Source organism: Hypanus sabinus, chromosome 18 (assembly GCF_030144855.1).
Source record: "Hypanus sabinus isolate sHypSab1 chromosome 18, sHypSab1.hap1, whole genome shotgun sequence".
NCBI lineage: Eukaryota > Metazoa > Chordata > Chondrichthyes > Myliobatiformes > Dasyatidae > Hypanus > Hypanus sabinus.
In genome coordinates this window covers 71,786,047-71,809,482 of record NC_082723.1, presented here as the reverse complement: position 1 = coordinate 71,809,482, position 23,436 = coordinate 71,786,047, and the positions used below count along the sequence as shown (strand labels likewise).

The window sequence follows — 23,436 nt, the reverse complement described above, 5'->3', positions numbered from 1 at the left end:
TGTTATTTAACTTCCCCACCCTTCTTTACTCTGAGTGAGGCAAACCTTAGATCTTTTTATGAAGTGGAAGCTTGGTTAAATTAGGGAGTTAACAGTGGATGTTTTTTCTTTCACAGTGTCACAAGCAGTAAGTGTCTTACGGCTAGTTCTGTCACATTGGTATTGTTAAAAGAATGACAGAGTTATCTTGCTTTTATTAGAAAAGGCACTGAATTCAAAACTCAAGAGGTACATAGAACTTGCAACTTTATAGAACTCTGGTTAGACCTCATCTGGAATACCATGCACAGTTCTGGTCGCCCCACTATAGGAGGTTTTGGAGAGGGTGCAGGAGGTTTACCAGGGTTCTGCCTGGTTTAGAGGGCATGTGCTATCACGAGAGGCTGGATAAACTTGGGTTGTTTTCTTTGGAATGGTGGAGGCTGAGGGGGGATCTGATGGAGGTTTACAAGACTACGAAATGCATAGAGAGAGTGGACAGAGAGCACCTGTTTCCCACAGTTGGGATGTCTAATACCAGAGGGCATACGTTGAAGGCGAGATGGGGTAGGTTCAAGGGGGACGTGAGGGGTAAATTTTTTTTTACTCAGAGACTGCTGGATGCCTGGAATGAGCTGCCTGGTATGGTGGCAGAGGCAAATATATTAGAGGCTTTTAAGAGACATTTAGATACACACATGGATGTGGGGGATGTGGAGGGATATGAACATGGCGTTGGTAGGAGGGATTAGTGTTTTGGTGTTTTATGATTTATGTTTTAGCTGGTTCGGCTCAACATTGTGGGCCAAATGGTCTGTTCCTATGCTATACTTTTTAATGTTCTGTGTACGTTTATGTCATAAAAGTTCTGTGGTATTATTCTATGCCTTCCACCTAACAAACTTGAAGTGGACTGTCTAGATAGAAATACAAAATCAGTGAGAAATGAGTATAATGGAGAGACAGACAGAGAGAACAGGTCAGCATGGACATCACCATCATGTGCCATGTTGTATGACACAGGGGATCATGGTCTTTCATCAGTCCTTGACCATGATTTGGTATTGTCATTATGTGCCATGTCGTACCACGTGGGCAATCATAGTCTTCCGTTCCGTCTTTGACCATAATTTGGTACATCAAAGACACTTGCAAATTTCTAAAGTTGTGCCATGGACAGCTTCACCATGAAGGTCATATTTTTGTGTCATTGCACAGTAGAATAGTGCACCACTACTCCAGAGTCTGCTAAATCTTCCTGAAGGTCTTTTGCAGTCAAACGGGTGTTTTGATTTGCCTTTCTATCAATCCTACTTGACCTAAGGGGGAAAGCACTGTGGGTAGTAGAAGAAGGCAGAATCGTGAGAGAGGTGATAGGCAGCTAGACGAGGAGACAGGATGAAGGTGGGATGGGGGAAGGGAGAGGGAAGGAATTACCAAAAGTAATTGGAGAATTCGATGTTCTTTCCCCTTAGATTCCTTCTTCACCTCTCCTGCCTATCCCCTCCCTGCTTCCCCTCCTCCACCCCTTGATCTTTCCTCCGATTGGTTTTCCACCTTCCCCACCTTCTTTACGGGGCCCCTGCCCCCTCCTTCTTCAGTCATGATGAAGGGTCTCGGCCTGAAACGTTGACTGCTCATTTCAACAGATGCTGCCCGACCTGCTGAGTTCATCCAGCTTGTTTGTACGTGTTGATTTGACCACAGCATCTGCAGTGTACTTTGTGTTTACAGCTGGAAGGCCCATTTCTGTGCTGGAGTACACTATAACTTTGATATTACGGGCTTTGGCTGACCATGTTTTAAGTAGTGCACTTTTGTATTGTGTATGCAAGGTAGATTTATAGAGTCATAGGGCACTATAACACAGGAACAGGCCATTTGGCCCAGCTAATCTGTACCAACCTGGCCTTCTGCCTAGTCCCATCTACCTCTCATGCATGTACTTATCCAAACTTCTCTTAAGTGCTACAATTTACTTTGGAATAGATTCATGATTGGATACCGGGATAAGCAAATGTCCCACAAAGACATCTGGCTTTTAATGCACTTGAGTTTAGAAGAATGAGTGGTGATCACATCAAGGGGATCACGATTGTGAGAAGGAGACTATTTATTCTATATTTAAAATTTACCTTGCTGTGTGCACATCAAAACATAAGGTGAAATGAGGTCGTTAGCATCAAATCAAATCAGCGAGGATTTGCTGGGCCATGTTGCCGACAACAACGTACTGCAGCCAAACTCATCTGTCTCTGGAATGTGTGAGGAAACCGAAGCACTCAGAGGAAAGCTATACGGTCACGGGGAGAATGTATTAACCCTTGAAGACAGGAATCAAACCCCCATCTTAAACCTAGCGCTGGCGCCCCTGCAGTTGACGTACTGACTGGGGGGGGGGGGGGGGGTCGGGGGAAACACAACTAGAATGACATTCACAAAGAGAGGCAAACACTTAGGATACTTGGATGGCACGGTAGCGTAGTGGTTAGCATAATGTTGTATAGTACTAGTGACCTAGGTTCAATTCCCAGCACTTCCTGTAAGGAGTTTGTTAGTTCTCTCCATGACTGTGGGTTTCCTCTGGATGCCTCGGTTTCCTCCCACATTCCAAAGATGTGTCAGTTAGTAGGTTAATTGGTCATTGTAAATTGTCCCATGATTAGGCTGGGCTTAAATTGGGAGGAGTGCTGGGTGGCTTGGCTCAAAGCGCAGGAAGGGCCTATTCTGAGCTGTACGTCAACAAATAAAAATAAAAACATAATAAACAAATGTAAGAATATTTAAAATAAATAAAGTTAAAAAATAAAAACAAATAGGGGGTTAGGGAAAATAAACTTCTGTGTAGAAGTCTGTAAATCTTTGAAACTTTCTATCTGAATGTTGCGGACGCTCAACTGCTGAATATATTCAAGACTGATCTCAGCACACCAAAGGCATCAAGGAATACGGAGAATGAAATGGAGATGTGAACAAGGCACAGAGCACGATTTGCGTTTAACTGGATGTATAGCGAGATCCTGTTACTAATCCTAATGTGCTCAGGCAATAATTCCGGTTCCCTGAAGCATTCTTTTTCCCTGTAGTTTTTCAACTCACGTCCATAAAGCCATAAGATATAGCAGCAGAATTAGACCATTTGGTTTGTTGTGTCCGCTCCGCCATTTCATCTCAGCTGATGCAGTCTTCCCCCCAGCCCCAATCTCCTGCCTTCTCCATGTGTCCCCTCATGCCCTGACCAATCAAGAATCTATCAACCTCTGGCTGAAATGTACACAGACTTGGCCTCCACAGCTGCCTGTGGGAACAAGTTTCTCAAATTCATCACTTTGACTAAAGAAATTCATCTCCATTCTAAAAGGATGCCCCTCTATTCTGAGGCTGCACCCTCTGGTCTTAGACTCTCCCACCATAGGAAACATGCTCTCCACATCCACTATATCAAGGCATTTAGAACACCATTCAACAGGTTTCAATTAGGTCACCACTCATTCTTGAATTCTAATAAATACAAGCCCAGAGTCATCATGCACTATTCATATGGCAAGCAATTCAATCATGGAATCATTTTGTAAACCTCCTTTGTATTTCTCTATTCTACTGTAAGTGCCGGCAAGAAAATGAATCTCAGCGTAGCAAATCATTAACACAAGAGACTCTGCAGATGCTGGAAATCCAGAGAATACACACAACATGCTGAGGAACTCAGCAGGTCAGGTAGCATCTATGGAAATAATTAAACCAGTGACATTTTGGGCCGAGACCCTTCTTCATGACCGGAAAGGAAGGGGGAAGAAGCCAGAATCAGGAGGGGGGGGGTGGGGGGAGGATAAGCTGGATGATGATTGGTGAAGCCAGGTGGGTGGGAGAGGTGAGGGATAAATATGAAGCTGGTATGTGATAGGTGGGAAAGGGAAGAAGTAAGAGGAGAGTGAACTACAGGAGAAAGGAAAGGAGGAGAGTCTTTGTACTTATATCCCCCCCTCCACCACCCACATGGATTCACTTATTACCTTGTATCCCCTGTCCTCCCAACTTCTCATTCTGGCTTCATCCCCTTACTTTCGCAGTCCTGATGAAGGCTCTCAGCCTGAGACATCAACTGCTTATTCAGTTTCACAGATGCCGAGTTCTTCCAGCATTGCATGTGTGAATCTCAGGGTAATATTTGCAAAATTCAATAATATAAATTTACTCTGCACTTTGATCTACTGCCATTATTGAAACAATGTATGTCACATCTGAGTTGCCATTGGACAAAACTGATTAAGAACAAAAAAGCACCCAATAATGCACCAATCTCCGAATTTACTTTGAGTTGCTCTGATGTAAAACTATTTTAATCCCACTGAGAAATGTGCTTACCTGCTGGATAAACTGTCCCTTCGGCTCCGCACTGCCCCATTCACTTCCTGCAGCTCGGTTCGAAGTGCCGCTGTTGTGGCCGCTGCCGCCTCCAGCACCTCGCCAATAGAAGGGAAGTGCCCCATTTCATCAGATGACATTTCTTGTCCGTTGACAGTGTACGTGGTTTTATGCCCAGCATCCAGCGAGGGCATGGCCCCACAGATGCCAGTAGTAGATATACTGCTATACGAAGAGCTGTCGCTTTCATTCTCGTCCTGCCTTGCTGCAAACTCCATGGCGTCATTCTCGGAGTTGGTGTCCTCCATATGCAATGAAGTCTCCAATTTATCATTTTCTGATGTCGAGCCTATTTCCGATATGACCGATGTAGATGATCCAGTCCGATTTTCTTTCAGGGATCCCAATGCTTCAGCACTGGAAGATCTTCCAATGCTACTTCCGGCATCTGAACTCTGAGTTCTGTAATCCGCAAGGGACCTTATTTTGCTGGATTTTGAACCCTTTGAACCCTTTTCATCTTTGGAAACGTTCGGAATTCCAAGGCTACCAACTTTGGGTCCGCGGGGAACGTTGGTCCTCAAGAAAGTGTATTCTTTAGTCAACGCGAGGGTACTGGCACGAGGAAGGACATCCGGATGGAACATCAGCTCTGGGTCCAAAGTACTGGAGCGTTGATTTTTTGGTGTTGACTGTTTTGACTGAAAAACAAAAAAAATGCTCTTCTGCACAGCTGTTCCTCAAAAGGATAGCATTTGTTATGCAAAACACACAAATGAGGCTCGTCAGACATTGTCTTTCACACTGTAATATGGAAACTTTAAAAATAATTGCAATTAGAACATCAGAAGAAATATTAAAAGTTACATATCACAAACATGAGAAATTCTGCAATGATGGAAATCCAGAGCAACACACACAAAATACTGGAGCAACTCAGCCGGCCAGGCAGCATTTATGGAAATGAATAAACAGTCGATGTTTCAGGCCAAGACATGAAGAAGGGACTTGGCCTGAAACATGAATTGTTTACTCTTTTCCATAGATGCTGCCTGACCTGCTGAGTTTATCCAGCATTTTGTGTGTGTGTGGCCCATGTATAAAGTTTGACTCAAGCACTCAAGTTGTAGTAGAGAAGATCTCTTCCCTTACTCATTACATTTCTGTCCTACTTCTGCACCATTAAGACGATAAGTCATTGTAACATAATTTGGTCATTGGCCCATCAAATCTGCTCTGTTTTATCACGGCTGATTTACTATTCTCAAAACCCCATTCTCCTCCCTATCATCGTTGACACCTCATCAATCAAGAACCTATCAACCTCTGATTTAAATATACTCAATGCCTTCACAGCCATCTGTGGTGATGAATTCCACAGATTCACCACTCTCTGGCTAAAGAAACTCCTCATCTCCTTTCTAAACTGACATTCTTGTATTCTGAAGCCTTGCCCCCTGGTCCTAGGTTCTCCCACTATTGGAACATCTTCTCAACGTCCCCTCTATTCATTTACTTACATCCCATGATGCCGCTGGCATTCAGGGCTGCAATGAGGATCCTCCTCCTTTGCCAGTGGACAGGGCTTCCTTTCATCATGCCAGGAGCTTCCTTTCAGTTTTCACTACCATCAGCCATGTCAATGTCAGTACTGGTTGGAGACTCTAGGAATACCGTCATACACAGATGTAGGATTCTTCGTTGCTGTTCCTGTGATAATCTTGTTTCACCAGTTACAGTTGTTAGCTCTGAGCTGATCGCCAGTCCAGGCCTTTCAACATTTGGTAGGATTCAATGAGATCACTCCTCATGCTTCTAATACTTCAGCAAGTAAAAGCCCTGAGCTATCAAAGGTTCCTCAGACATCAACTCTTTCAGCCCAGGGATCATTCTCAGAAACCTTCTCCAGACACTCTCCAACACCAGCACATCCATCCTTAGATGATGGGCCCACAATACTCCAAATGTGACCTGACCAATGTCTTATAAAGCCTCACCATTACATCCTTGCTTTTATATTAACATCAATGTCACAGTTCTAGTGTCTTGGATTTAGGTCTGACCTAGGGCAACGTCTGTCTGCAGTTTGATTATAAATCACATGACTGTCTGACATCCCCTTGGATATCCTAGATTCCTCCACGACCTAAAGACTTACTGAAACCCTGACTAGCTCCTCTGAATTGCCACTTAGTGAGTTAATGGTAGAAGAAGCACCAATGCCCTTGAATGGAAAATCCTTCAGAAAGTACTGGATAGGGCCTAGCCCATTACGGGTAAAACCCTCTCAAACACTGTCGCAGGAAAGCAGCATCCATCATCAGTAACTCCCATCAGACAGGCCATATGCTCTCTTCTTCCCGCTGCCATCAGGAAGGTGGTTCATCACCAGGTTCAGGAACAGTTACTACCTCTCAACCATCAGGCCATTGAACCAGAGGGGATAATTTATTCAGCCCCATCATTGAAATGATCCCACAACCTAAGGAGTCACTTTCAAGGACTCTCCTTCTCAAGTACTTGATACTTATTGCTCAATTTGCTACTATTATTTCTTCTTTTTGTACTTGCACACTTGGTTGCTGCAGCTGGTTGAACATTCAAAATGGTGCAGTCTTTCTCTGATTCTATTATTCTACAGATTTGCTAAGTATGCCTGCAGGAAAATGAATCTTGGGGTTGAACGTAGTGAGATATATGTACTTTGATAATACATTTACTTTGCGAATGTCACCACAGACAGTCACAAATTCCTACAGATGTACCGTGGACAGCATTCCAACTGGCTATATTGCCATCTGGTACGTGGGGGGAGGCTACTTCACAGGATCAAAAATGCTGCAGAGTTGTGAACTCAGTCAGCTCCATCACAGGCAATAGACCCCATAGCATCCAGAACATCTGCAAGGAGGAGGCATCCATCATCAAGGACCCCCATCGCCCAGGTCATGCCCTCTTCTCATTGATATCATCAGGAAGGAGGCACAGGAGCCTGAAGGTACACACTCAATGATTCAGGAACAGCTTCTTCCCCTCTGCCATCTGATTTCTAAATGGACATTGAATCTACGAACACTACATCACTACTTATTATTTCTATTTCACAATATTATGCCAGTGATATTAAACCTGATTCTGATTATTTACTTTGAAGAATCAAAGGGGATTTGATGAAGAACGAGTTACAGGGGTAAGGAGAGAGGGACCTGACATGGACCTGTTGAGTCAAATGTCTCCATCCATGGTGTTCCATTTCTGCCTTCACTTCTACCTTCAATGCTTTTATCCCAGCACAATTTCTGTTTCATAGTTTACTTCGGACATGGAGACCATTTCATATCCTCTGCAGTGAATCTCTGTCCTCCAACAGAAATTTAACAAACGCTTTCCTTCAAAGCTTTTGGGATCCAGTAGAAGGCCAACTTAATGCGATAAATCTTAAGTACGTATAGTTCAAATTACACTTCCTGGTGCACAGTCCAAAAGCCCTCCAGGGCAACAGGCTTTCCTCACTACCTCTCTGGTATGACAAATTAGTTTGTCTAACAACTCCCTAACTTAGCAACACACACAAAAATTTGGAGGAACTCAGGTCAGGTAACATGAATGGAAATGAATAAAACATCCATGGTACAAGCTGAGACCCTTTTTTTTAAGACTGGGAAGGAAGGGGGAGGATGCCAGAATAAAAAAAGGTGGGGGGAAGGAGAAGGAGGATAGCTAGAAGGTGATAGGTGGGTGGGAAAGGTAAAGAGCCTAGAGAGGAAGGAATCTATAGAATATGAGAAAGGACAAGAGGAGGGCCACCGGGGGAGATGATAGGATGGTGAGGAGAAGAGGTAAGAGGCCAGAGTGGGGAATAGAAGATGGGAGGGGGAGGGAGTTTTTTTTAAACTAAAAGGAGAAATTGATATTTGTGCCATCAGGTTGGAGGCTACCCAGAGTGAGAGTGGCCTCATTGTAGCAGAAGAGGAGACCATGGACTGATATGCAGAAAACGAATGGGAATGGGAATTAAAATGTTTGGCCACTGGGAAGTTCCACTTTTTGGCAAAAGAAACAAGAGGTGCTTGAGATGACTCCATAATTTGTTTCTTGTGACTGCCACAATAGTAGGAGTTGAATCAGCTGGACAACAGTCTTTCATTGCCCGACAATATTTGTCTCTTCAAGTTGTTTCTGGTTAGGCCACACCTGGAGTATTGCATACCGTTCTGGTCACCCCACTATAGGAAGAATGTTGAGGCTTTGGAGAAGGTGCAGAAGTAGTTTACCAGGAGGGCTATCACAAGAGGCTGGATAAACTTGGACTGTTTCCTCTGGAGTGCCTGAGGCTGATACAGGTTTATAAAATTATGAGATATCGATAGTTTGGACAGGGAGTATCTGTTTCCCAGGGTTGAAGTGTCTAATACCAGAGGGCATGCATTGAAGGTGAGAGAGGGTAGGTTCAAGGGGGCTGTGAGAAGCAACTTTTCTTTTTACTCAGAGAGTGGTGGATGCCTGGTGTGGTGGTAGAGGCAAATACATCAGAGACTTTTAAGAGACATTTGGATAGGCACTTGGATGTGAGGGAGATGGAGGGATATGGACATGGTGTAGGTAGGAAAGGATAGTGTTTCGGTGTTTTTGATTTGCTTTTTAGCTGGTTTGGCAGTACATTGTTGTCCAAAGGTCCTGTATCTTTGCTGTACTGTTCTGTTATCTATTCTATTTTCTAACCTAGATCGCACCACTCACTCTTGAGACTCCTTCCTTCTCGACTGAAGAAGTCCAAGGATCTTTTAAAACCACAGTCACCCAAATGAGACTTCTGATTATTGCACACAACTACACTACTTTAAAATGTCATTGAGTGCTATTACTGAACTGTTATAGATTAACACAATGTTATTACAATTTGCACCAGTCTTAACAAAGTAGAAACAAGAAGTTTGTTTTTCCCCATAGATGCTGCCCAATCTGCTGAGTTCCTCCAAGATGCTGCACAAGATATACTTTTCATCTCCCTGCAAAAGTACTTACTCTTTGCTGGTGTCTTTGGACTCTGTACTGTTTGAGTTGCTCATCAAGATGTCGTTGAGCCTTTGACCGTATTTGTTCTTCATTCTGCTCTTTCAAGGATGGGTCCACAGTACCTGAATTCAAAACAAAACCAACTTTAATTTTATCAGTCTACCTGAATCTTTGGCTTAACTTACAACAAAGACGAGGAGAGAATTTACAATATGCTAAAAAAGATCTTCCTTCACACGGCTTTTAAATATTTGCAAATAATCAATCAGTTATTAAAGACCAACCACCTGAAATATACTCTAGTAAGCCCTTTGCATTTAATGTTGCCATGGAAACTTTCATAGTCTAGACTTCAAGAACACACAAATACAACTTAGATAATTTTTTTAAAAAATTTATTGAGATATAGCACAGAATAGGCCCTTTTGGCTCTTTAACCAGTGCTGCCCAGCATCCCCCGATTTAATCCTAGCCTAATGGGACAATTTACAATGACTAATTAAACTACCAACTGGTACGTCTTGGGACTGTGGAGGAAACCAGAGGACCCGAAAAAAACCCACACTATCAAGGGAAACCATACAAACTCTACAGGCAGTGGCAGGAATTGAACCTGGGACACGTGTAAAGCATCGTGCTAACCTCTATGCTACTGCTACTATACTAGGTGACAAATTTAGTCACCTTCCCTTGTAAAATAAAATCCTTAGTTTCTTTATAGATATCTCTGTCCCGTTACAGGGCACAATTCGAATTTCTATCCCAATGCCAGTCACCAAGAGACCCAACACAAAGCTGAACACCAACTTACCATTACTCATTGCATCCATCTTGTTTTGTAATTTAATGCTTAAATTTATTATTTATTGAAATACACCACTGAATAGGCCCTTCCGCCCCTTTGAGCTGCGCTGCCCAACAATCCCGATTTAATCCAAGGGAGAATTTACAATACCACCCAGTACATCTTTGGACTGTGGGAGGTAACTGGAGCCCTCAGAGGAAACCTACGTGATCACAGGGAAGAACACACTATTACGAACCCCATAACTTGGTGTCTTACCAGCAAAGATAGGAGTATCCGTTGAAGTCTGATGATACTATTTTTAACAGTATTTATTAGTAAAAATACACAAAAATAATATCAATGCAAATATACAGATAATATACGTCATCAATACTAAACCTAAAAGTGCGGGTATAATAATAATCAATAAGAAATAAGCTCTGTCGTTGTCTAGGGGATAATGAATTGTTTGATGTAAATATAAAGTTCAGTTCATGCAGGCTGCAGTAGTTGTTGGTTGCTGTGTTGCAATTGGAGGGGGGGGGGGAGGGGGAGAGGGAGAGTAACAGCTATTAACTTGCCGACTTTCCTTTTACGATCTTCATCCGTTGATGCGTTGTTGTTGTGGCCATTCACATATGACCCCTCTGTCCTTTAGCTAGACTGTTCCGTGGAGGACTCGTCACCAAGGCAAGGGTGGAAACACACACAAACCCCCACCGGTCTCGTAGCGTCTCTCCTGGTGTGTCTGAGGGGTGTTCCCCAGACCTCACTTTTATCCCCACTCACGGGGTCTCAGGTGTCAATCAGGTTGGGATGATGCAACCCATCAACCAGACCACTCTGGTTGCCCCCTGAGGGGTTTCAATGAATAGAACAGTACTCAATACACAATACCTTCTCCAAGAGACAACAACAGTAATCAGTGGTTCCGTTCTGCTTTTGTTAGGAGACATTCCACTTTTGTGTATCTCTGCGTTGTCTCTCTCATTTCCTTGGTATCAGACCCGAAATAGTGACGATTTTGCGATTCTCAAAGGGGGGGGGCGACTTTGCACCCTTCTGCCCATCAGAGTTTCTCCTCATTTGTAACAACACAAACTCCTTACAGGCAGGGGCAGGAATTGAACCTGGGTCACCTAGTACGATAAAGCGTTGTGCTAAACACTATGCTACCATGCTGCCTGCGAAAGTAACCAATGCGATTACCCCAATTCATTATTCCCTGGATTAAAACAAACATTGTCCATTTTTTCTGCTATTTAAAGCTGTGACTGCCAGATGGCAGGTCAGCAACACCTTTGCAAAGGCAATCAGAGATAGGCAAGAAAACCAGAGGTAAACAAGTATGAAAACCATTTTTGTACAAATTATTATTCTTCTGGTACTTTTCTTTGTTTAAAAAATTTAACTAACTCTCACAATGAGGCCACAAGTTCTGGATCAGTTAAGATCAGAGGTTCCCAACCTAGGGTCCATGGACCCCTTGCCTAATGGCACAAAAAAAGGAGCCCCTTATCTTGGGAGAAGTAGCGCGATCTCTCAAGTTGAGTCTGACATTCTCCGAAGGGGTTGTCTATTGGTGCATCCTCAGGTGGCAGTAGAAGCCAACCCGAATCCACATAACCGGGATGTTAGGGTGAATTCCACAAAGGGGAACACTTGTGTGTGTGACTGTGTGGGATGGCTGATGCACAGAAAGCCACTACACAATCCTTGACAGATCAGGGTCAGGGTCCAGTGGCATGGAACGCAAGATGCCCAGGGACCCTTCACTGCTGCAGTCTTCCTCCACCTTCATGGCCATTGTGAAGTGACATCATCTTCCACCAACTCCACCACTGAGGTCTTAGTTGGACCACTCTTTGTCTGGAACCTTTCCTTTGACCTTGACCAGCCAAGAAGGGCCAAAAGGCCTGTTTCTGTGCTGTAATGTTCTATGTTCTTACCACCATGGATGACGCTACCAGAATCTAAATGCCAGATAACTAAACTCTAGACGGCATCACTCTCAGCACCTGAGGAACTTACAAGCCTCTCCAACACAACAAGGTGACAATCCTTGGAGAAGGTTGGTGACCAGAACTATCACTTGCAGCATCCATCCTCCAGCCAGGACAACCAAAATTTTTCAGAAAGTACTTACAGGACACTACGTACAACCCTGAAATTAATTTTCTGATGGGCCTGCTCCGCAAATCTACAGAGTAATAACTATAATACAATCAATGGAAGACAGCCCAATGAGGATGCTCAACCAGGGTACAGAAGACAACAAACAGTGCAACTACAAAAAGAAGAAACAATTCTAAATAAATAAACAATAAATATTGATTACACAAGATGAAGAATCCTTGAAAGTGAGTCCATAGGTTGTGGAAACATTTCAAGGATGGGGCAAGTGAAGTTAATTCCTTTGGTTCAAGAGCCTGATGGTTGAGGGGTAATAACTGTTCCTGAACCTGGTGGTGTGAGTCCTGAGAGTCTTGTACCTTCTTCCTGATTGCAGCAGTGAGAAGAGAGCATGCCCTGTGTGGTGGGGGACCCTGACGACAGAAATACAACAGCGTTTCACGTAGTTGTGCTCAATGGTAGAGAAGGCTTTACCAATGATGGCCTGGGCTGTATCCACTAATTTTGCCATTCAAGGACATTGGTATTTCCATACCAGGCTGTGATGCTGTCAATGTACTCTCCACCACACATCTATAGAAGTTTTAGATGTCATGCCGAATCTCTGCAAAATCCGAAGGAAGAAGAGGCGCTGCCATGCTTTCTTCATTAGTTTACTCATTCTTTCACCTGCAGGTCGACTGACAACACTCCTCAGTAAATAATAACAAAACAATATTCTAAACTGAGACTGCAACAAAGAATAAATGGCTCCCTGAAAGGGTTTCCAATCTTTTTTATGCCATGGACCCCGATCATTAACTGAGGAGTCTGTGGACGCAGTTTGGGAACCCCGGGCCTAGACAGAGTGGATGTGGATGGATGTTTTCCGGTAGTGGTGGAGTCTAGAATTAGAGGGCACAGCCTCAGAATACAATGTCCATTTGAAACAGAGAGGAGGAGGAATTTCTTTAGTTGGAGGATGGTGTATCTGTGGAGTTCATTGCCAAATACACCCAAGTTACTGGGTGTATTTAAACCAGAGGTTGATAGGTTCTTGATTAGCAAGGGCATCAAAGGTTATGGGGAGAAGGCAGGAGATGACTGAATGACAGGACAGATTCAATAGGCCAAATGGCCTAATTATGTTTATGACTTTTGTTAATGGTAGGTGTAGGAACCATGTATTCTGTGCTGCACATTTATTATGCATATTGTGGTAACTAGCCATGAGTGGGGTGTGCTAAAAGAGAGGGGAATAAGCTCTGTATTCATGCTAACTTCATGGCAGTTTGTAGCTTGGGACCAGCTGAAGTCACATCTTTGCAGACAGCTGAGATAATGCTCGATAATGCTCAATTGTTATGTTTACTAATTGCAACAGGGAATGTGACTCTTTGGAGTAATCATTGGAACTGCGGGCACGTCATGCAAGTATAACAACTGCGACTGAGATCGCAGGCTGGCAGTTGTTTTGTTTTGATTTTAGATCAGTTTTTTGCCACTACAGCAGGCAAAGACAATATGATAGCTATGAATAAATCTGACAAAACCCAAGTAAAATTAGACCATTACAATCCAGATTTACAATTAACAGACATCTATGGAGATCAAATGAGAGGATGGTGGACTAATACACGTCGTGAAAACACAGCTGTGTTGCTGACAAGTAGCCACACAAGGACTATAAATGGGATGTCAGCAACACCAGCAGAATCTATAATGCAGATGGAATCAGCCTGCTGGTAAACAAACAACTTCTGTCTACATTGAGAGAGGCAAATTGAAAATATTTGCAACACACAAAAATGCTGGAGGAACTCAGCAGGTCAGGCATTGTCCATGGAAATAAATAAACAGTTGATGCTTCGAACAGAGACCCTGCTTCAGCACTGGAACAGAAGGTGGAAGATGTCAGAACAAAAACGTGTGCAGGGAGGAGGAGAATCATCCTGATGGTGTTAGGTGAAGCCAGGTGGGTAGGAAAGATAAAGGTCTAGAGAGGAATTAATCTGTAAGGAGAGCAGAGTGGACTATAGGAGAAAGGGAAGGAGGAGGGGACCCGGGAGAGGTGATAGATGGGAAGAGATAAGAAGCCAGTGTGGGGAAATACAAGAAGGGAGGGGGAGGGAATTTTTTTTTTATAAACCAGAAGAAATGGAGGATGGACCGGAGGTGTTCAGTTAAGGTCCCCCAATTTACACTCTCACTAATATAGAGGAGGCTACTTTGAGAGCATTGGACACAAAAGGTAACTCCTGGCAGATTTGCAGATGAACTGTTACCTACCTTAATTCCAATGATGAAAGAAAGGTCATCGTTTATCTCATGTCCTGAGAGAAGGGCAACTATAAAATTTAATCAGGAAACAAACAATTGCATTGACTGAAGTACTTCACTTCCTTTTAAAAAATACTCAGTTGCATCAATGGCTCAAAGTTCAAAGTATATTTATTACCTAAGTACATATATGTCACCACATACAACCCAGAGATCAGATGGCAGAGGGGAAGCAGCTGTTTCTGAATCACTGATGTTACGAATCCCATAACTGGAGAACTTACCAGCAAAGATAGAGAGGTCCGTTGAAGTCTGATGTCACTATTTTCAATCGTTTTTTATTTATAAAGGGGCACAAAAGTAAGGTTAATGCAAACATTCAGATAATGCACATCACCAATACACAATCTAAAGCACGGGTATAGTCATAATCATCATTAATCTCGGCTGTTGTTTAGGGGATAATATTTTTTGTCCATTGGAAATATAAAGAGTCACTCAGAAGTCTTTCAAGGAATCGCTGGGTTTCACGTGTTTTAGAGGGATCGTGAGAACGAAAAGACTTGCCCGTGTCTTTATGACCACTCTGTTAAAATCAGGGGAGCGTTTGTTTCCCCGTTGTTAGTTCGAAGTCCTTCTCGGTATTATCAACCACCTGCTCCCCAGGCAAAGGGGTTAGGAGCACACGTGGCGTTGAGTGGCTTCCAGCTCTCCCGGGAGCATTGAGCGAGCAAGTTCCTCTGGTGCATTGCTAGGGTACTGCCTCCTGCAGTCCGCTTTTATCTTTACTTGCAGAGTTGTAGCTGTCCATCAAAGTAGGGGGATGCAATCTCCACCCCCACATGGCCCGAGGGTGTTCAGGTTCATGGTAGTTGTCACGTAGCCGGGACTTGCACGTGACACAGGTGCCTCTAAGAACAAATGGTCAAAACCGTTGCATTGTCTCTCACTTCCAAGTCCCGAATTAATAGCCATCTTGCGATTCTCCGGAAGGAGGGGGCTGCTCCCGCTCCTTTGGCCCCTCAGAGCTGTGGTACCTTCATAACACTGACTGTGTGCCTTCAGGCTTCTGTATCTCCTACCTGATGGTAACAGTAAGAAAAGGGCATGCCTTGGGTGCTGAAGGCCCTTAATAATGAATGCTGCCTTTCTGAGAAAGCACTCCCTAAAGATATCCTGGGTACTTTGTAGGCTAGTGCTCAAGATGGAGTTGACTAGATTTACAATCTTCTGCAGCTTCTTTCGGCCCTGTGCAGTCGCCCCTCCATACCAGACAGTGATGGTGCCTGTCAGAATGCTCTCCATGGTACATCTATAGAAGTTTTTGAGTATTCGTTGACATGCCAAATCTCTTCAAACTCCTAATAAAGTATAGCTGCTGCCTTGCCTTCTTTATTACTACTTTGATATGTTGGGACCAGGTTAGATCCTCAGAGAACTTGACACCCAGGAACTTAAAGCTGCTCACTCTCTCCAATTCTGATCCTTCTAAGGATTGGTATGTGTTCCTTCATCTTAACCTTCCTGAAGTCCACAATCAGCTCTTTCATCTTACTGATGTTGAATGCCAGGTTGTTGCTGCAGCACCACTCCACTAGTTGGCATATCTCACTCCTGTACGCCCTCTTGCCACCACCTGAGATTCTACCAACAATGGTTGTATTGTCAGCAAATTTATTGATGGTATTTGAGCTATGATTAGCCACACAGCTCCTTGGTCTTGCTGATATTGAGAGAGAGGTATTCAGGCAGATTTTCAGTCTTCCTCCTATGGGTATCAATTACACTGCCACTGTCAAGCCTCTGCTGTAGCTACTTTCCAACATGGTCAAGCAGCAATTAGAGTGCCTTATTGTGATACAGACAAATATCTCACCTTAGCTAAACTAAAGATGACAATTGGCTTCAGGCAAGCATGGCAGTTTGAAAAAAATGTGATTCATTTTCCCTTGAGAGTGCCTTCTTCACTGATGTATATAATCTAAATGATCTCAGCATTACAGCTATTCCAGTAACAGAAACTTGCCCTGAGGGCATCTGGGGAGCACGGCAGCACAGCAGCTAGTGTAACACTTTACAGCACTAACAATTCAAGTTTAATTCCTGCCCTGGTCTGCAAGGAGTTTGTACATTCTCCCTGTGACCACGTGGGTTTCCTCTAGGTGCTCCAGTTTCCTCCCACAGTCCAAAAACACACAAGTAAAGGTTAATAAGTTATGAGCATGCTATTTTGGCTCCTATTCTGACAGTGAAAATTGTTGACACAAACAACACACTTCATTGTATGTTTCAATATACATGTGGCAAATAAAGCTAATCTTTAAATTGCCACCAAAAAAATCTGGGATGCAGAATAAAAATTTACCCTGATGAAATTTACATGGGGGAAGGGAGAAATAAACATTTTAATTTTTCATCTCACAGTTCTTGACACATGCACTGATGACTCAGCTTAGTATAACAAAAATGCACTCCTCCCAGCACCAGCAAACAATACCACCAGACAGCACTTTCCAAATGGTCCACAAAGCTGTTCTTTCCCTACTTCTTTTATGCCTTCCTTTTCTTTTAAATGTGGTTCTGGTTCTGTTGGAGCCTGTGATCTATGGCTTAATGGTGTGTTTACGAGCCAATTGAGTGATCTGATGCCTTGCTGTCTCCGACAAGGTTCCGGGAGATGAGCAGACTCGAGGCCAAGATGTTCAGAGACATCACTGACTCCATTTCTCACCGACTGAAGCATCAAGGCAAGTGAAGATGATGATCAACTGTTTAGCACTGTCTACCAGCCTGTCGCTTGCTACTGCCAGAGGGAGGTCTCTGCACATGATGGTCTTTCTCTCCCTCGATGCTGTGGGAGAATGCCATCGAAGTTCTGGGTCTATTGTTTGTGGATTCGACTGTAGTGCCTGGTTGCTCATTTTTCTGGTGCTCTATTGGGGCGGCCTACAAATAAGGAACACTGAGCTGAACTGAATATGGACTCTTTTAATTTTCTGTGTTTTCACTAGTTCTTTCTTGTTGGACTTTGTATGATTTGTCTTTGTTTTTGCTCGAAAAGGGAGTTGACGTTCTTGCTGTTAGCACGATTTGTTTATTGCCCCCACAATGGGGGGGGGGGCGATGCTCTTGTTTCCGCTTGTGCAATTTTTTTTATGCATGGGGGTGGGGTTGATGTTTTTCTTTGTACAGGTTCCATGTTGTTCTTTGTTTTGTGGCTGTCTGTGGGAAGACGAACCTCAGGGTTGCACACTGCTTATTTACTTTGATAGTAAATGTACTCTGAATCCTTTGAAAATGCAAAGCACATTTTGCAATCTTGGTCTTGGACAAAGAAATTAAATCTAATCTTTAACTGTACTGTAATGGATTTAGTAATTCCATAGCTATATCATCAATCCATATGCACAGTATTTTCATTAATACCAATATTACAGGTACTCTTACACAAACAATTTTAGAGCACTGTGTAAAAGAACAGTGCAGCAATATTAAGAGTCCAGTGACTTCTTTCAAAAAAAATTATAAAACACTATATTTGTGTTTGTCTTAAAATGCTTTTGCTAATTCTATTTCCCTCACATGACCCTGAATGGCAGACAAGTTGCTCCATAGCTCCGAGCTCCAGCCTGTAACCTGAAAAGGCAAAGGCTGTTCTTCCTGCAGGGAAGAGGTGTTGGTCCTGGAAACCTACTCACTTCCTGGCTCCATAATGGAACTTTACATGCCAGTGAGGGTTCCATGAAGAGCTCTACCAACTGCAAAAGACCATTTTTTTTTTCAAATTGCAGGTAGAAATAACAAAATTACAGCTAACATCCAAATTTATTCTCCACATATTTAAGTTAAATGTCAAGTTTTAATTGCACACTTCACTTCATTAGACACGGGAAAAGAATTGGGCCATTCAGCCCACCGAATCTGCCCCACCATTTCATCATGCCCGATTTATTATTTGTCTCAATCCCATTCTCCTGCCTTCTCTCCATAACCTTTGATGCCCAGACTAATCAAAAACCTATCAACATCCACTTTAAATATACTCAAAGACTTAGCCTCCATAGCCGCCTGTGACAATGAATTCCACAGATTCATCAAATTTCTTATCTCTTTTCTATAGGGAAATTTTTCTATTTTTAGGCCGTGTCCTCTGGTCCTAGACTCTACCAACTATAGGAAATAGTGTTTCCATGTCCACTCTATCTAGGACTTTCAATATTCAAAAGGTTTCAATGAGATCACCCCCTCAGCGAGTACAGGCCCAGAGCCACCAGAGCTACTCATACATCAACACTCTCATTCTCAGGGTTATTCATGTGACCCTCTTCAATGTCAGCACATCCTTTCTCAGATAAGAGTTACCAAAACGGCTCAACAATATTCCAAGTGTTGTCTGACCAATGCCTTATCAAGCTTCAGCATTACATCCTTGCTTTTATCTCTCTCTTTACTAAAATAAAACAAGTCACAAGATACAGAACAATAATGCCCACACTGCATATCAGCATGCACTTGCAGGAAAAAGTATAAAGTTCAAGTTCTTAATAGCTAATGCAGGTCATGATAGAGTTAAAACAAAATTAACACAAAGCATGTAAAAAAAATTGCATTATAAGAGATACAAGAGAATCTGCAGATGTGGCAAATCTTAGTCAACACTCACAAAATGCTGGAGAAACTCTGTGTCAGCAGCCCAATGAGTCATAGAAAAGAACAGCACAGAAACAGGGTCTATGGCCTATCTAGTCTGTGCCAAACCATTTAAACTGCCTATTCCCATCAACCTGTACCAGGACTATAGCCCTCCACATCCCTACCATCGATGTACCTACCCAAACTTCTCTCTTCAACTTTGAAATTGAGGTTGCATGCATCACTTGAACTGGCAGCTCATTCCACACTCTCACCACCCTCTGAGTGAAGAAGTTTGTACTCATCTTTCCCTTAAACATTTCACCTTTCACCCTTAACCCATTACCTTTGGTTGTAGTCCTAATCAACCTCAGTGGCAAAAGCCTGCTTGCATTTACCCGATCTATACTCCTCATAATTTTGTATACCTCTACCAAATCCCCACCCAATCTTCTACATTCTAAAGAATGTAACCTAACCTATTCAATCTTTCCTTATAACTCAGGTCCTCCAAACCTGGCAACATCCTTGGAAATTTTCTCTGTACTCTTTCAGCCTTGTTTACATCTTTCCTGTAGGTAGGTGACCAAAACTGCACACAATACTCCAAATTAGGCCTCACCAATGAGATGGCTGCTTTGAGGTCTCAGCTCAAAGCAGTGACTTCATAAATGCTGCCTGACCTACTGAGTTCCTCCAGCATTTTGCGTGCGTGCGCGTGTACGTACGTGTGTATGTGCACGCGCAAGTGAGCATGACTGCAAACCTGAAATTGAAAGTTTTATGTAGTGCAGCTATAACGCACCAAAACACAAACCCCAACTTATTTTAAAACTCTGCCCTCATCATAATGACAGGGAATTCCACCTCCTTACTTCATCAAGCTAAATTTGCTCTCTGTGAAACCACAGACATAAATACAGAAACGAGTAAGTGGGCAGATGCTGGAAAGCCAGAGAAAGACACACAGAATGCTGGAGGGACTCAGCAGGTCAGGGAGCATTCATGGAAATTAATAAACAGCCGATGTTTTGGGCTGAGACCCTTCTTCAGCACTCATACAAGTACAAAACATCCAAAGGCTCAGTCTATACTCTACAGCATACCAATTCCAAATTCCTCCTGAGCAAACCAGCTCTCAAGGTGGAATGCCCCCCCGGTAGGTGTTGTGGATTCTAAAGATGTTTCTAGGTGGAAGCAAGGTGACAAGTTTGCCAAGTACTGAATGTAAACTAGCCACTGAGAAGTTAATTGTGCTGAATATGTGATTATTTAGCTACTAAAATTGATAATCTCATTTTACAATGTAAACTACTTCACTTCTAGTCAATGCAACAGCTTCCAGAAGACCCACACCCATCCTGGTCACTGTCAGATGTCTATTGACTTTGGTTAACATCTTTTGTTGTTCTAAGTTGCTAACATTTGGAATAAAAGCTTTAAATGCCCCAACTTTTTCTTGTAATACACCTGAAGATGACTTTCAATGGTCCAATTGTTCCACTTAATATCAGGGAACGTACAACCTGAAATTCTTACTCTTTACAGATATTCACAAAATAGAAAAAAAATTCCTAAAGAATGAATGTCCCAAAAGCCCCCCTCCCCCTTCCCATGCACAAGCAGCAAAGCACCAATCCTCCCCACCATCTGCCTCAGAAAAAGCATCACCCCCCCACCTCCCACTATGCAAGAAATAGCAAAGCCCCAAAGAGACCATGATCCAGAGTCCATTAAAATCCACTGTTCACCCAGCAGTCTGACACTCTCTCATTAACAAGGGAGAGAGGGGCATCACTCCTGCCACAGATATGCAATAGAGAACATCCTAATATGCAGCACCACGGCATTGTATGGAAATCTGCACCGCGGCAGGCAGGAAGGAGCTGTTTTAACTACCCTATGTATCACCGGTGTCAGCCTACCCACCATCAAGGACATTTATATAGCAATGTGCCAGAAAAAGGAAAGGATCCCACCCACACTGTTCATGGGCTATCCCTCGCCTTAAATGAGGTAGAACCCACACCAGGACCATCGGGCTCAAAGACAGTTACTTTCTCCAAGCAGTAAGGCTGATCCACACCTCCACAACTACTTATCATTTCCCATCAGAGTCATCTCAAGTACTCCTGTACCTTACGTCACTCTGTACATAGTACAATCAATGTATATAAGCTATCTTATGCACTTACTGTATATTTGTGTTTCTTTATTATTGCGTTCTTTATCTTATTGTGGTTATTTTGTGCTGCAATTATTTAAATATTCTTTACACTTGTGTACTAAAAATCTTGATATTTGATATTCTCTAGGATAGCACATGCATAAAAAGAAAGAGACAGCACACAAAAATTGCCGGCTTGTTCAATTAAGCTGAGAAAGCAAGCTAATCTTGGCAGCGAGGAAAGGTCAATAAAGAGAAGGCGGGTGGAAGGGCCACCTTGGTAAATTAATGCTTACGCAAATCTGTTTCTTGCATAGGAAGACTTAGAATGAGCGACTGCAAAGCTTCACTTTTTTGAACAAACATCTCAGATTTAGTTCCCTGAGACTTCCTTAAGTTGCCATGGAAACCATCCACACCTGGGGAAGGATCGCTCCTCTCATCTGATCTGCACTTTGGTGACAAGCTTTCTGGTGAGTCAGAGACAGACTGGGGAATGCCAGAAGGCCCAGTGGGCCTAGAAACGGACTTGGATCCATTCAGACAGCTGTCTCCTTCACCAACGGCACTTTTAACACCGGAAGCGTGGTGCTGGTGAATCTTGCCCTCGTGTTTGCCTGTGACATTGCTGTTGTCCACTGCTAGTCCACTGTTTGGCACTTTACCAGTACTGTTCACACAGGCACCTATGAAAAATGAAGGACAGTTAACAACTAGAACCACACTATTCTACAACTTAATAACTTAAAAAGTAGATCTACTCTTGTGTTAGACACCAGAAATTCTGCAGATACTGGAAATCCAAAGCAACCCATGCTAAATGCTGGAGGAACTCAGCAGGTCAGGCAGCATCAATGGAAATGAATGCTTTACCAGGACTTGTTGAAGTGCTGACAAAGTGTCTGAGCCCAATACATCGACAGTTTATTCATTTCCATAGATGCTGCCTGACCTACTGAGTTCTTCCAACAGTTCAACAGTTTGCGTGTTTCTCTGGTTTTATTTTCTTAGAATTTGGGCCATCGGTCTTTTTCTTTTTACATTAAATCACTTTAGCAGTATGAAGGAAACCGTTAAGAAAAAGTGGAAATGCTACCCGAAGGAATCTAAACCATATTTTTGTTTCACTCTACACTCACTGAGCAACATTTAGTTCTGTTGTTTTGAACAAGGATTAAAAAGAAGGCCAATTGTCACTTATGGATAATATAGCTTTAAAAAGAAATGCAAAATTTGAATAAATTTTGTTTTTGTTTTGCCTTGAAAGGTTCTTGTGACACACACACACACACACACACACAATCACTTAGAGGAAGGAAAGTGTTACAGAATAAAAAGCAATGCCACATTGAAACATCTATTTTAAAGCAGTTCTGATTTTTCACTTTCCTCTTAGCTTGTAAAGCAGTAAAACAAGTCCATAACTTAATATTGGTTTTCAGAGCCAGCATCACTCAAAACCTCATCATAAAACGCACTGCTGCCAAAGCCTGTAACTACATTTTCAGCATTCATACCACTACACTAGCCCAGAGTCACACATTCTTAACTAATTACGAATTGGTACGATAAATGTTGCCATCCCCCTTTGAGAAATGCTGCCAGCGTTTATAAAGTGTCAGAATTATGCTCTGAAACAACTCTTAAGGAATTTAAAAATAACATGTTCACTGTGACCACTGTGAGCTTGTGACCACACCCAATGTCAATAGTTCCACTTAATATCAGAAAGTGTATACAATATATGGCCTGAAGTTCTTACTCTCAGAAGAAAACCCCCAAAAAATGAATGACAGTAACCCAAAATAACTCCTTCTAAACTTTAACCTAACCACCTCTTACCCACACCTCCATTCCCCTATCATCCACTGCATGAAAAAGCCCAACCTTTGAACAGTGAATTTCCCACAATGAGGTAGCTAACATCCGCATGAAGGAAAACCATTCAATGTAGGAACAAGTTCCATTACAAATATTCACAAACGCAGGGTTTATGAGGTTCCAATACCACATCCTTTCTCCCGCAACCAACTCCACATTTTTGTACAGTTTTTTTGTCTTGGAATATAAAACAGTACAGCACAGGAACAGGCCCCTC

At 42.8% G+C, this 23,436-nt stretch overlaps 1 protein-coding gene across 6 annotated transcripts in view; it reads right to left on the bottom strand.

Moving 5' to 3' along the window:
- Positions 1-23,436, bottom strand: part of golga3 (golgin A3) — an 87,436-nt gene that overhangs the window by 43,726 nt on the left and 20,274 nt on the right. For 4 of the 6 annotated variants that reach the window (XM_059994633.1, XM_059994637.1, XM_059994635.1 and 1 more), the window contains exons 3-5: positions 21,635-22,024; positions 9,370-9,482; positions 4,345-5,045 (exon numbers count right to left, since the gene is read on the bottom strand). In XM_059994633.1, coding sequence (XP_059850616.1) covers positions 4,345-5,045; positions 9,370-9,482; positions 21,635-22,024 — 1,204 coding nt within the window. The remainder of the gene's footprint in view (positions 1-4,344; positions 5,046-9,369; positions 9,483-21,634; positions 22,025-23,436) is intronic. The other 2 variants (XM_059994638.1, XM_059994639.1) reach the window with 2 other exon arrangements.